Source organism: Bos grunniens, chromosome 1, assembly GCF_055505025.1.
Source record: "Bos grunniens cultivar Pamir isolate PY7600 chromosome 1, Bosgru_T2T1.0, whole genome shotgun sequence".
NCBI lineage: Eukaryota > Metazoa > Chordata > Mammalia > Artiodactyla > Bovidae > Bos > Bos grunniens.
In genome coordinates this window covers 134,452,714-134,466,738 of record NC_141165.1, presented here as the reverse complement: position 1 = coordinate 134,466,738, position 14,025 = coordinate 134,452,714, and the positions used below count along the sequence as shown (strand labels likewise).

General features: G+C 37.5%; 1 protein-coding gene across 1 annotated transcript in view; it reads left to right on the top strand.

Annotated features, from left to right (window-relative positions):
- LIPI (lipase I) overlaps window positions 1-14,025 on the top strand; it is an 83,088-nt gene that overhangs the window by 56,586 nt on the left and 12,477 nt on the right. Inside the window, exon 9 of the mRNA XM_086411693.1 lies at window positions 4,246-4,422. Within this exon, the coding sequence (XP_086267819.1) occupies window positions 4,246-4,422 (177 nt within the window). The remainder of the gene's footprint in view (window positions 1-4,245; window positions 4,423-14,025) is intronic.

The following is a 14,025-nucleotide window of genomic DNA, read 5'->3' as shown; positions in this document are numbered from 1 at the left end:
ACATTTTTCTGTAACATCTTGTGGAAAAACCCAAATGAACTTTTTTGACCAACCCAATAGTTTATTACTTTAAACTGCTTAAAATTGTGTATAAATGTATATACCCATGCACACATATATTTGTGATTCATTACTTATTCTTATCAGACACATGCTTTGTTAGCTTTTAAATTTACTTATTCAAGTGTTATTTAGCACAACCAAATGTATTCAGGTGTTTCACTAAATAATGGGGATCCAAACTAAAATAGCAATGTTACCATTCTCGAGGAGGTCACAGAGTACTGGAGGAGACTAATGCATAATTACACGTTTGAGTAATAAGTCTTAGAGAAACAAAACACTCATGAACTATGGGACTCCAGAAAGAGAAGAAAGGAAATGTTCAAAAGGATGGTATTATCATCAGGGAATGGATGAGGGTGCTTTCAAAGGCATGGAGATAGAAAGTGGCTGAGTTCAGTAATAGCACACAGACTGTGGTCCTAGAGCAGTTGTTTCAAGCTTGTTCAGAAGGCAAACAAATTATGAGTCTTGATTTCAAAGAATCATGTTCTGTGCAGAATACTATTTTAAATACTGATGCATTTTATTCAAATACCTGATGAGTACATTTTTCATGAAAAATGTAAAAATATGAAACCCATATACAAGGTAAATCTGTCCATCTAAGTCTGGCCGATGGCCTTCATGTTTTTCTATTAATAATTCTTTGCTAATGAATTTAGTCATGCTTTGGGATATTAACTGTTTTAGATGCCATGGGAGTGAGAGACTTCTAAGTGATCTTTTATTTCCCTTTTCAAAATTAAAATAGGACTATTTTCTTGCTGGAGAAAATGTGCTATACAGTAGAAAGTGAGAATAATCTATAATTACATCATGCAGGGATATTCCCATTTACGTTAGTTTATAACCATCCCTCTTTCTCCTTCTCCTCCTCCTCCTCCTATTTCTCCTTCCCTTCCACCCCCACCTCTTCCTCTTCCTCCTCTTTCTTTCTCTTATACATACCCCTGTGCACGCATGTGTTATTTTTTCACTTAGCAAAATTAGGATATTTTTGCAAATGTGTTCTGCTTTCTGATGTTTATACTGAATGCTATAGCGTTTTGTGTTTTTTTTGTACTATGTCACTAAAAATCACTTACACATTGTAATATGATGCCAAATATATTGATATGCCAATATAGGATTTAAAACCGAGTGTCAATATTGTGTATTCAGGATAGAATGACTCCTCACATGATGAGTAATGGGGAGATTAGTGTGAAACAGGTGCAGTGGTGGCTATCATGATAATTTATATGAAAGATAATGGGGGCTTGCATCAAGTCAGTGGAAGTGGGATTTTAGGATTTAGAATAGATTTGTTTTTGTGATTAATTAAATGTGAAAGTGAAGGGAAAAGTGACTAGGAGTGACTTTGAGCTTTAAATTTGGTGCCTATTTGAATTATGGTGTTATTCACTGAGCTAGGAGATACAAAGAGAGGAACCAATTTAACCATTCAATAACATGTCTTGAACTGTACTAGAAATTAAGGACAAATTTAGGGAAAATTAGATTTCTGTTCCTTCATACTTTTAGTCTAGTGAGCAGATAGAGTTTACAAACACAGTAAGTTCCCTATGTACGGATGAGTTCTGAGAGTGTGTTCATAAGTCCAACAAAGTTAGCCTAAGTACCCAACTAACACAATTGGAATTGGCTACCTAGGACTGTACTGTAAGGTTTATAATACTTTTAACACAAATAATACATAAAACGCAAACAGACAAAAAAAATAAAGAAGACATTTTCAATCTTACAGTACGGTACTTTGAAAAGTACCGTAGTACCAGCTATGTCTCTGCTGCTTGTCCACTTGCTTTCGGACATCCTGCTTGAGATAGCGAAGCCGTGCTACTGTACTCTACACAGTGCTTTTGTGTACTTTACTGTGCGCAGCTACTTGTAGAAGATTAATGCATGTCGTAGTGTACACCAGACACAAGGACTAACATGTGACTGGACATGAGAACACATGTTCACATCTTTGAAACTTCACAACTTGAAGATTTGTATGTGGGGAACTTCCTGTGCATAATACAAATAAAATAATGATATTCGCTATTTCTGTTTCCAAGCAACTTTTTTTTCCCCAAGCAACTTTTAATATCTATATTGAGCTCTGGAGAAGGAAAGGGCAATGCACACCAGTATTCTTCCCTGGAGAATCCCATGGACCGAGGAGCCTGGTGGCTACAGTCCATGGGGTCACAAGAATTAGACATGACTTAGTGACTAAACCACCACCACCATATTGAGCTAGGCACTGTACTAGGAGCTGAATATACTAGGATGAGAAAAACATGATACTACCCTCATTAAATGTATAGTCTAATAAAGGATATAAAATAAATGAGTAGTGATAAAATTATGTAAATAAGACCTGTCTGTGAAAAATGTCTAGAGGCAAACCATAGAACATATGGGAACATAAAATAGTGGAGTCACTAAAGCTTTTTCTAAGGACTTTTTATATTTGTTGAGACAAAACTGAGGAGCAGAAGTTAATCTGCTCTGCTGATTCCAGGTAGAGGGGCCAACAAAGGCAAAACTCCTGAAGCAGGAGGAAGTGTAGTCCATTTCAGGAGCTGAAGGAACTTTAATATGTCTGAGAACAGAGTCAGGGGAAGGAAGAGAATGATGAGACAGGTAGAAAGCACCTAGATTTTGTAGGAATTAGAATTTGTAGGACATGTTCAAGGGTTTTTATTTTAGTCACTGAGCAAGTGAAAACCAACAAAGTATTTGCTTTGGGGCAGTCTGGATAGAGCCAGGACTGGGGTTTTGTTTTGGAAAAACAGTTTGACCAGAGTGGATTGGAGAGTAAGAATAAAGGCACAGAACAATGGTGCCCTGAGATAAGGTGTTTTCAGTGGAATGAAAAAATGAGGATGAGGATGGATGCAAAGAAGATTCAAGATATCCCAAAGAGTGTAGGCACATAGCATAGATTAGATGTAGGAGTTGAAAGAGAGGATGATCTGAAGGGTGAAGTCTAGTTGTCTGGTTTGGACAGTGCATTGTGATTCCATGTAAAATTATAAGGAAGTTTCTGAGCTACAGGGCTTTTGGTGAGAGGTGAGTGTTGGGGAACATGTCATTAAATTTGAACTTACTGAGCTTTAGGCATTCTTGAGATATCCAAGTAGACATGGTGAATAACAGTTGTCTGGGTCTCATTAGACAGGGCTCATCTGGAGGTAGAGACATGGTGATCAGGAGCAAACAGTCGGTATTTGGAATGAATGGAGTAGATATGAGTTTTGTGGGGAAGACAACAATGTTTCCATCTGGATACGCTGACTTTGAAGTATCTCTGAGAAATCTAGATAAGTTCTTGGACAGAAGTTAGAGATGTGACCAATGACATTATGTTCTGTGAAAGAGGAGGTAGTCACTCTGACAGGGATGGGTTTTGAGGGGAGTGATAACAACCTCTTTGGGGTCTAGATGCTTTGGAGAATCCAAAGGAGAAGGGAACAGGCCAAATATAAGATGGCACAAGTGCTGGGTGTTCCGCAGGTTGCTTTTCAGCCATTCTGTGTGTGACAGGTGCCTCAAACAAAGAAATTATTTAACACATTTTTTAAAAAATTTCTTGTCCTCTACTTTTCCTTTCCCTTCCCTTCCCCTCCTTTTCCTTCTCTTCTCTTCTTCCTTCATTCCTTCCTTCTTCCTTCATCTCCCACCCATCTTCTCTCCCCTCCTCCTTCCCTTTCTTTCCTTCTCCTCTTTCTTCTTATTTTTCCTCCTCCTCCCTTTTTCTTTCCTTTAGAGGCAGGCAGACCCATGATATGATAAAGTGGCACAGAACAGGAAAGGATTATTATTTGTGGGTCCAGTCTATTCACAGAATGGTGATAGCTGTTCAGGGGCTTATAAAAAGTAGCAAAATATGGATTCTCTAATCTTAGACAAGTGTAGAATCTAGACACTGAGGTGGAAAGACAAGATGTCCCAATTTTTCTCCAAAATATTTTCCCCAAATATTTGAGTGTGGGAGTTACATATCTTTTTACTTTATCTTGTTTTTAATTAGTTTATACTATTTTAATAAATGTCACATATTTTATTGTTTGGCCTTTTCACTGTAAGATTGATATTTCTACCTAACGTTGATACGGTTATATTGATTTTAAAGTTGTATTACATTTCAAATTACTAATATGATGAGATGTCAAATTTTATATTTAGGAGGCACAAAATATTTTATAAACTTCAAGAATTCAAGATTCTTGGTCAATTTTTAAATGATGTTGCAAATATTTCAAGCATCGGTTTGGCATATTTTCAAAGCTCAAATCAACAATGTTCCATGTGCAAATACACTATTCAGCTTCTCAAGCTAAAATCACTTACATATCCAGAAAGGTAAGAAAACTAAATTCTAATTCCAATGGTATCTTTTAACTTGAAAATATTCCTTTGCTAAGGAGTGGTTTAAAAATTCATGTACTCAAATGTTTATTGTATATTTTAGATTATATTTATAAAAACAGTAGACAATCTAAAAGGTATATAAAATTTTTTGGCTTAAATGAGATTTATTTTGGAATCATATTACCCAAGCAGAGAAAAAAGATATATAATTACTTCATGAGATACAGTAAACATGAAAAAATTAAATAAATGTCTGCCTTAGAATTTTAACAGTTATTTCAATAGCGTTCTGGATTGCTAAAAATGTCTCTTCCTTTGTTGACTGCAACGCTTTATCTTTATTCCTCTTTATGTTCTTGTATTTATATACTTGATTTCCCAATTACCTTTTTGTGAATGTTGAACATAGTAAATAAGAAATTTTGGAGAATAAAAATGGTAAGTGGTAAGAATATTCATTTAGATGAGGTATATATTCACAGAGAGGGGCTGGAAAATTCTTTGAAATAATTTATAAATTATTTTGTAAGCTTTTGGCATGAGAATATTTAGTCATTCAAAAGTTAATGAATGAAAAGTTATTGTAATGGAAAAAAGTCAAAGGGTAATTTTACTTTTGCCATTGACTAAAATACTTACAAAAATATCAAATATATGGGCATCATCAGTTAGGAATATTAGCAACACCATTGCCCGACAAGTATATCAGAGACAGAAAGAAACTTTGGTGGCGGGGAGGGCAGTCATATATAAAGGACTAGAGCTGCAAGATTTTTAACCTTCAACTGATCTCTATATCTATTATTTTAACTATGTAAAGTCTATACTAAATATAAGAGTAGGAACTATATTTGTAGTGCTCAAAAAATAGATCCTAGAGAGGTCAAGTTTATTGCACCATCATATTCCCCTGGTCTCCTCCATTAATACCTCTCTGAGCCTCAGGATGGTAAATATAAATAAAGAAGTGTGGTTGTTGTAATTTTACATGCTCTGTTTCTGGCACTTAAATGGTATCAATACACCCCCACTGTACAGATTTCACCAAATAACTTGATCATTAAGGATCTCCCACTCTTCAAATGTAAAGCAAGAGGCCAGCTCCCTCCCTCTGCCCCCTTTGTCTAACTAACTTATTCATTGTTGTCATCGTGGTAAGAAAACTTAAAGTGAGATCTACTTTCTTGGCAAAGTTTTAAGTGCACAATAGTGTTTATAATAGTCACAAGGTTTACAGCAGGCAAAAACAAGCAAACAAAAACCTCTTACAGGGCTTTCCTGGTAGCTTGGTAGTAAAGAATCTGCCTACCAGTGCAGGAGACATAGGTTCAGTCCCTGATCCCTGATCCCTGATCCCATGGGATTCCACATGCCTGGAGCAACTAAGTCTGTATGCCACAAATACTGAGCCTGTGCCCTAGAGCTTAGGAGCCACAACTACTGAGCCCATGCAACTACTGAAGCCCTAGAATCCATGCTCTGCAACAAGAGATGCCACTGCAATGAAAAGCCTGCATAGGGCAACTAGAGAGTAGCCCTTGTTCGCCACAACTAGAGAAAATCATGTGCAGCAACAAAGACCCAGCACAGACATTAATAAATACGATTTTTTTAAAAAAAAAGACTGCACTTCCACTGCAGGGGGTGAGGTTCAAGAAAAGAAAATAAAAAGAAAAAACTTACAAAAGACAGAAAATCCAACCACAAATTCCTAAAGATAAAGGAGATATGTGCATGCTAAGTTGCTTCAGTCATGTCTGATTCTGTGACCCAGTGGACTGTAGCCAGCTAGGCTCCTCTGTTCATGGGATTCTCTAGGCAAGAACACTGGAGTGTGTTGCAGTTTTCTTCTCCAGGGAATCTTCCTGACCCACGGATCAAACCTGCATCTCTTTTGTCTCCTGCATTGGCAGATGAGTTCTTTATCACTGGGGCTACCTGGGAAGCCCAGCGGGCTATGTAGCCAGTTGTAATTGAAATTCCATGGAAGATGTGGCTTCTGGCTTGGCTGCATTCAAAGCATGAAGGATTTTTGCGTGGTATCTCTTGGCTCAAGCATTAACATTGCTTCATTCTCAGTCTTCATGGTATTAAGTCAGTTGCCCATACCTACTTGATTCCAAGTTCAACTCCCACAGGAAATGAAATAAAATTTAAAGATCCCACTGCATCTCACTGGTTTTCATTGGGCAAATTCATATCTCTGAACCTCACACTGTGTTCAGGGAATTCGATTCTTCTGATTGTCCAGGGAAATAAGTTTCTTCATTGATTTATGCTTAACTTTGAGACAAGATGGGATCAAATTTATCCAAAGTTTATAGACTGAGGGTAGAGTAAAGAAAGATGAGGGTATTATTACATGAAAGGGATAGATGGTTGGTGACAAAAATCACAGGCCACTACAGAGAGACTGAAAATATTTTGATATCAGGCAAAACATTAATTAAACATAGATTGTCCTCCTTGTAATATATCCTGTGTGTGTGTTAGTCACTTAGCCGTGTCTGACTCTGCAACCTCATGGACTATAGCCCACCAGGCTCCTCTGTCCATTGGATTTTCCAGGCAAGAATACTGTAGTGGGTTACCATTCCTTTCTCCAGGGATCTTCCCAACCCAGGGATCAAACTGAGGTCTCCTGTATTGCAGGCAGGTTCTTTATCATCTGAGCCACGAGGGAAGCCCAATATATCCTACTAAAGTTAAATATTGATTTTACTATAAACCATTATTTGACTGGCTGACACAGTTAACTTGTGAATGAAAGCAATAAATGAATAGTTAAGCTAGAGAATGCAAATTAAGATCATTTAAGATCTGGGTACTTCAAACAGTTGGGGGTTAGGTTTCTTAAATAGGTATGTTTATGTTCCTGCATGGCTATAATTTAATATTTTGACTGATAAGACAGGTAAGAATAAACATTGAAGTAACTCCTCAAATAATTTACTCCAGTGACACAGAGGGTTTATATACAAATTTAGACATTTTTCTTTTTTCAAATTAATTAAACATTTAAATCTCTAATTTTGTAGCTTTGGCCTCTATGTTTTACTTACTTTAGGATAACTTCTCTTGTTAATTCAGTATTGGTTTCATTAAATATTTTCAAGGTTCTTTTGAAAAATATAAAAATATTGAATTTATAATATTGAAAACATTATAAATGAAGCTTAGATTTAATGAGGTTCAGTATTTGGCTAAGAAGATCCAAAAACTATCTTTAGAGAGTAACCACAGAAAACCAATTCACAGTTATGCTATTTGTGCTGAAGTCATTAATGCTTCATTTTGTCTTTTAAACTTCCCAATTAAAAGTCCAAGGTACCCTGGGAGAATGTGGGAATTGAAACTCTAGAATTCTGAAGGGTGTTTAAAGGAAGCGATTTTGGCAAAACTATTTTACATTTTTAACAAAGTTTGTTCATTCATTCTGAGACTTGTCCACCGTCTTCACTATCCACACCCCATTTTCTTCTGGATCCTCAAATGATGTTCTAGGTCAGTGTAATGTCGACAGGTGATACAGATTAAGAACTCTATAAACAATGTCAACAGTGTGAACAGTCACTGTGTGTTTCTGTTTATATACGCAACGTAAGCTGTGCCTCATATATGAATTATGTGGTTTTAGGATGGCTAGGAGAAGGCAATGGCAACCCACTCCAGTGTTCTTGCCTGGAGAATCCCAGGGACGGGGGAGCCTGGTGGGCTGCAGTCCATGGGGTCGCACAGAGTTGGACATGACTGATGCGACTTAGCAGCAGCAGCAGCAGCAGGATGACTGGATATGACTTTTTTTACATACCATTAGAGTATTGAACATGAAGGTTATTATACCTAAATGTTTTTAGAAATCCAGTATTTTAATTACCATATTAAGGGACAAGATATTATTTTCTACGTCTAAAATTGTTTTAGGTTAAAGTTTTGTTGCAGTTGTGTACGATTTTTGAAAAAGTTTGATAATTAGGATAAGTGATTATATTTTTAAATTGTCTAAAATTATCACATAATTTTACCTGATAATTGTATAATTGGACAATGTAAGCAGGAAGTTTCAGGTTAAAATTCTAAAAACTACAGCACATATATTTTCAATAACTATGCTTACCCAATGGCTCAGTAGGTAAAGAATCCACTTGCAGTATAGGAAACCTGGGTGACACAGGTTCAGTCCCTGAGTCAGGAAGATCCCCTGGAAGAGGGAATGGCAACCCACTGCAGTATTCTTGCTTGAAAAATCCCATGGACAGAGGAGCCTAGTGGACTATAATCCAAAGGGTAGCAAAGAGTCAGACACAACTGAGCAACTAAGAATGCAATGCTGTAAGATGCAATTATATAAATACCAAATAATCAATACACATCTTAACAAAATTTGATTAAAAGTACATTATATAAATATATAAATAAAATAGTAACTAAATATAAATGTATTTTACAATCAATCCTCATTCATAAAATAGTTGCTTTTCTTTATATTTTTGCCTTGTAATATGTTCCATAGCTTTTCAGCGTCATTTGTAAAATATATATTTGACTCCTAGCAGATGCTCGACTAGGGGCTTCCCGGGTGGTGCTAGTGGTAAAGAATCCGCCTGGCAATGCAGGAGAGATGCAGGTTCGATCCCTGGGTTGGGAAGAGCCCTGTAAGAAGGCATGGGGAATTCAGTATTCTTGCCTGGAGAATCCCGTGGACAGAGGAGCCCTGTGGGCTACATCCATAGGGTTGCAAAGAGTCGGACACAACCGAAGTGACTTAGCATTCATGCACAGATGCTCAATTTATAGCAGTCCTTTCTTTTCATTTTCATTCCCTTATCTTGTTGGTCCCCAATTTAACTTTTCTTATACTCATTTTATCTATACACATATTTTTCAAGCAACAGACTGGACAAGTCAATAATTATATGAAAAATATTGGTCTGTTTTGCCAAAATAATTCATCAATAAAATGCTTTGTTCCCCCAAATTCTGTGAAGCTATGTCTCATTCTGCAACCTCATAAACACCTCTGCTAAGTCACTTCAGTCATGTCTGACTCTGTGCGACCCCATAAACGGCAGCCCACCAGGCTCCCCTGTCCCTGGGATTCTCCAGGCAAGAACATTGGAGTGTGCCATTTCCTTCTCCAACGATGAAAGTGAAAAGGGAAAGCTAAGCCGCTCAATTGTGTTCGACTCCCAGGGACCCCAGGGACTGCAGCACCAGGCTCCTCTGTCCATGGGATTTTCCAGGCAAGAGTACTGGAGTGGGGTGCCATTGCCTTCTCCGATAAACACCTCTACCTTCTTGTAAAAGTTTCATTCATTGCTAATTTGTAAACTTCTTATCCAAACACTATATTCACTTCTACCACACTTCTCACTCTTTTAATTTAGTGATCAGAATAATCCTCATCCATCAGAGTTGTTGGGGATATAGGAAGACTCTGAGCAGAGTTAAGAACTTCAGAAAAAGAAATCTGCATTGGTTGCAAATTTAGCTGATAAAATGGAATTTATCTTGTGAGTTATTTGCCCTAAATTCAATTCAAGCTTCTCTTTTAGGGAATGAATATTTTAAAAAGTGTTGGACAAGACACTTGACAGTCCCTTGAACTGCAAAGAGATCAAATCAGTCAATCCTAAAGGAAATTAGTCCTGAATATTCATTGGAAGGACTGATGCTGAAGCTGAAACTCCAATATTTTGGCCACCTGATGCGAAAAACTGAGTCCTTGGAGACCCTGATGCTGGGAAAGACTGAATTCAGGGGGAGAAGGAGACAACAGAGGACAAGATGGTTGGATGGCATCACCAACTTGATGGACATGACTTTCAGCAAGCTCCGGGAGTTGGTGATGGACAGGGATGCCTGGTGTGCTGCAGTCCATGGAGTCGAAAAGAGTCGGACATGACTGAGCAACTGAACTGAACTAAGGAAGATTTTTAATTTTTTTCACCAAGGTGTATTTTTTGGATGATGTATATGATTTAAGGAAAAATTATTGTATGTAAAGGATTGATGACTTAATTCAAGATTTAGGCATTAAAGGGAATACCAGAGAAGTTTGGCTTGTTTTACTATTAGTGAACTTCTTATAAGAAGTTTATAAGAAATTCTTAGTATAATAGTGGTTAAATTTATTTTTGGTTGTTGTTCAGTCTCTCAGTCCTTGTGACCCCATGGACTGCAGCATGCCAGGCTTCCCTGTCTTTCATCATCTCCCAGAGCTTGCTCAAACTCATGTCCATTGAGTCAGTGATGCCATCCAACCATCTTGCCTCTGTTGTCCCCTTCTCCTCCAGCCTTCAGTCTTTCCCAGCATCAGGGTCAGTGAGTCAGCTCTTCCCTTCAGGTGGCCAAAGAATGAGAGCTTCAGCTTCAGCATCAGTCCTTCTAAGGAATATTCAGAGTTGATTTCCTTTAGGATGGACTGGTTGGATCTCCTTGCAGTCCACAGACTCTCAAGAGTCTTCTCCAACACCATACTTCAAAGCATTAATTCTTCAGCGTTCAGTCTTCTTTAAATTTATTTAGCATCTACTACATCTCAAATGCTATTTTTACAATCTTTGCAACAACTCTAGGAGTTAAGTATTTTCTTTGTTTTGTTAGTAAAGAAAGAGAAACTCAGAGGTTTAAAATAACATGTCTAAGGTCTCTTAGCTGAGAATTGCCTTCGTCATGACAGGAAGCCAGACTTTTCTTGGTTTTATTCATTTGTTGTTTCCTTTATTTTTAGTTGCTGCTATTTTTATAGGAATAAAGTTTTTCACTAATTAATATAGTCAGTTATTCTCATTGTGGGGCATTTGGGAAATTAATTCACATGTAGTCCTGTAACTAAGAGATAACACCGTTAATATTTTGTCATGTTTACATATAATCACACATGCTACAGTGGAATCATGAATTTAATTATTTGATTCACTGTCTTCTTAATCGTGTTTTACATAGACAAGTGTTAGATACAACTCCATTGCTGGTTAAGTAGAAATAGGGTAAAGTCATTAGGATATGCCATAGAGGAAAAAATAAGCATATGTGTCATTTTAATTTTCATGGAAAGATCTAATCTATTTTTTTACATAAAAATTTAATTTTTATGTAAAATATAAATAATTTTAATTTTTATGTAAAATCTAAAATCCACACTCTAAATAGTGTCGTTTTAAGTTTTATGTAAATTCTAAACAGAAAGTCATTAGGATATGCCACAGAGGAAAAAAATAAGCATGTGTGTCATTTTAATTTTTATGTAAAATCTAAGCAGAATTTTTATGTAAAATCTATCTAAATAGATAGACTATGAAAATTTGTTAAATTTATAAAATTTAGATGCAGTTACTTGTACTCAGGGAAAAAACTAAAATACATTTTGTGGGTGGTTAACAGAACTCTTAACATTCCCTGTTGGCTGTGGATGCTAACAGATGCTTGAATGAAATTCATGCTTTAAGTTAAATTACCTAGATAATTGCAGTAACCATTTAGTTGCTTTTCCTGTTTAGATCTGTCCATACAGATAATGTGCAATTAATGAGAATTAGCACTGCCAAACTATTGGGAGTGTGAGTGATAAAAATGTGATGCCTTATGGTCCAGAATAAACTGTGTATCTAACTCAGTCAATAATTAGCTGTCTGTAACAAACAATGATGGAGACTACACAAACAATATAGTTCTTCTGAGCATTTCCAGTAGACTAGCCATTCAAACGTAGGGACTGAGAGGAATATTTGTAGTGGAGGTACCTGGGTGACTTCTTGAGAAAAGTTGAATTAAATCTACTTTAAAAATGTTTCCTTAATAAGTAAAATGTACTTTTTTCGGCATATAGTTCTATGAGTGTCAGTAAGCACATAGAGTCATGTAACCACCACCACAATTAATATACAGAACATCTCCATCAATCACAAAAACTGCCTTGTGCTGTCCCTTTATTTCCAACCACCCACACCTACTCTCTGGCAACCTCTGCACCTAGATTTGCCTTTTCCAGAACTTTATATAAATGGAATCATGTGGTATATTGCCTTTTAAATATCACTTATTTCACTTACCTTTAGACATTTAAAACTCACCCATGTTGTTGCTTATATCAATGGAATGTTATTGATACATAGTATTTCATTGTATGTATATACCACAGTTCCTTTATCCTGCTGCTGCTAAGTCACTTCAGTCGTGTTCGACTCTGTGCTACCCCATAGACGGCAGCCCACCAGGCTCCCCCGTCCCTGGGATTCTCCAGGAAAGAACACTGGAGTGGGTTGCCATTTCCTTCTCCAATGCATGAAAGGGAAAAGTCAAAGTGAAGTCGCTCAGTCGTGTTCGACTCTTAGCGACCCCATGGACGGCAGCCTACCAGGCTCCTCCGCCCATGGGATTTTCCAGGCAAGAGTACTGGAGTGGGGTGCCATTGCCTTCTCCATTCTTTATCCTAGTTGGAGCAAAAATATAATTTGTTCATAATTTTTTATATCTGTCCAGGATAAAGCCAAAATAAATATTTACCTACAGCTTTTTATGTGAACCTAAGTTTTCATTTATCTTAAGTTCCTAGAGATTGTAAGGTCATATTGTGAATGTCAGGGCTTCCCTGGTGGCTCAGATGGTAAGAATCTGCCAGCAATGCAGGAGACCCAGGTTTGATCCTCGGGTTGGGAAGATCTCCTGGAGAAGGGAATGGCTACCCACTCCAGTATTCTTACCTGGAGAATTCCATGGAAAAGAAGCCTGGTGGGCTACAGTCCATGAGGTAACAAAGAGCCAGACATGACGGAGCGACTAACATATTCACTTTTCACTTTCATTGTGAGTGTATGTTTAACCTTATAAGCAACTGCCAGGCTGTTTTCCAAAATAACTGTACATTTTGCATCCCCACTGGCACTTACCAGAGTTCCATTGCTCTCTTACACCCAAAACTGCAACTTCACCAGTTTTTTGTTGTTGTTTTTGCTATTCTAATACTTGTGTAGAAAACAAAAACACTTCTGTTCACTATGCTTTTAACTTGTATTTCTCAAACGACAAATGATATTGATGACTTCTGCCATTTAATTGAGGGTATCTGCATCTTTAAATTTAATGTAATTGTAGGTATTGCTGCTGCTGCTGCTAAGTCGCTTCAGTCATGTCCGACTCTGTGCGACTCCAGAGACGGCAGCCCACCAGGCTCCCCCGTCTCTGGGATTCTCCAGGCAAGAACACTGGAGTGGGTTGCCATTTCCTTCTCCAGTGCATGAAAATGAAAAGTAAAAGTCAAGTTGCTCAGTCGTGTCCGACTCTTAGCCACCCCATGGAGTGCAGCCTACCAGGCTCCTCCATCCATGGGATTTTCCAGGCAAGAGTACTGGAGTGGGGTGCCATTGCCTTCTCCAGTTGGGTTTAAATCTGCCATCTTGCTATTTTATTTTCTGTTTGTCCCATCTTTTCTTTGTTCCCATTTTCTCATTGTCTGCCTTTTGGATAAATTGAGGAATCTATGATTCCATCCAGAGGAGGACATGGCAACCCACTATAATATTCTTGCCTGGAGAATCCCAAGGACAGAGGAGCCTGGCAGACTATAGTCCACAGGGTTACTCAGAGTCAGAC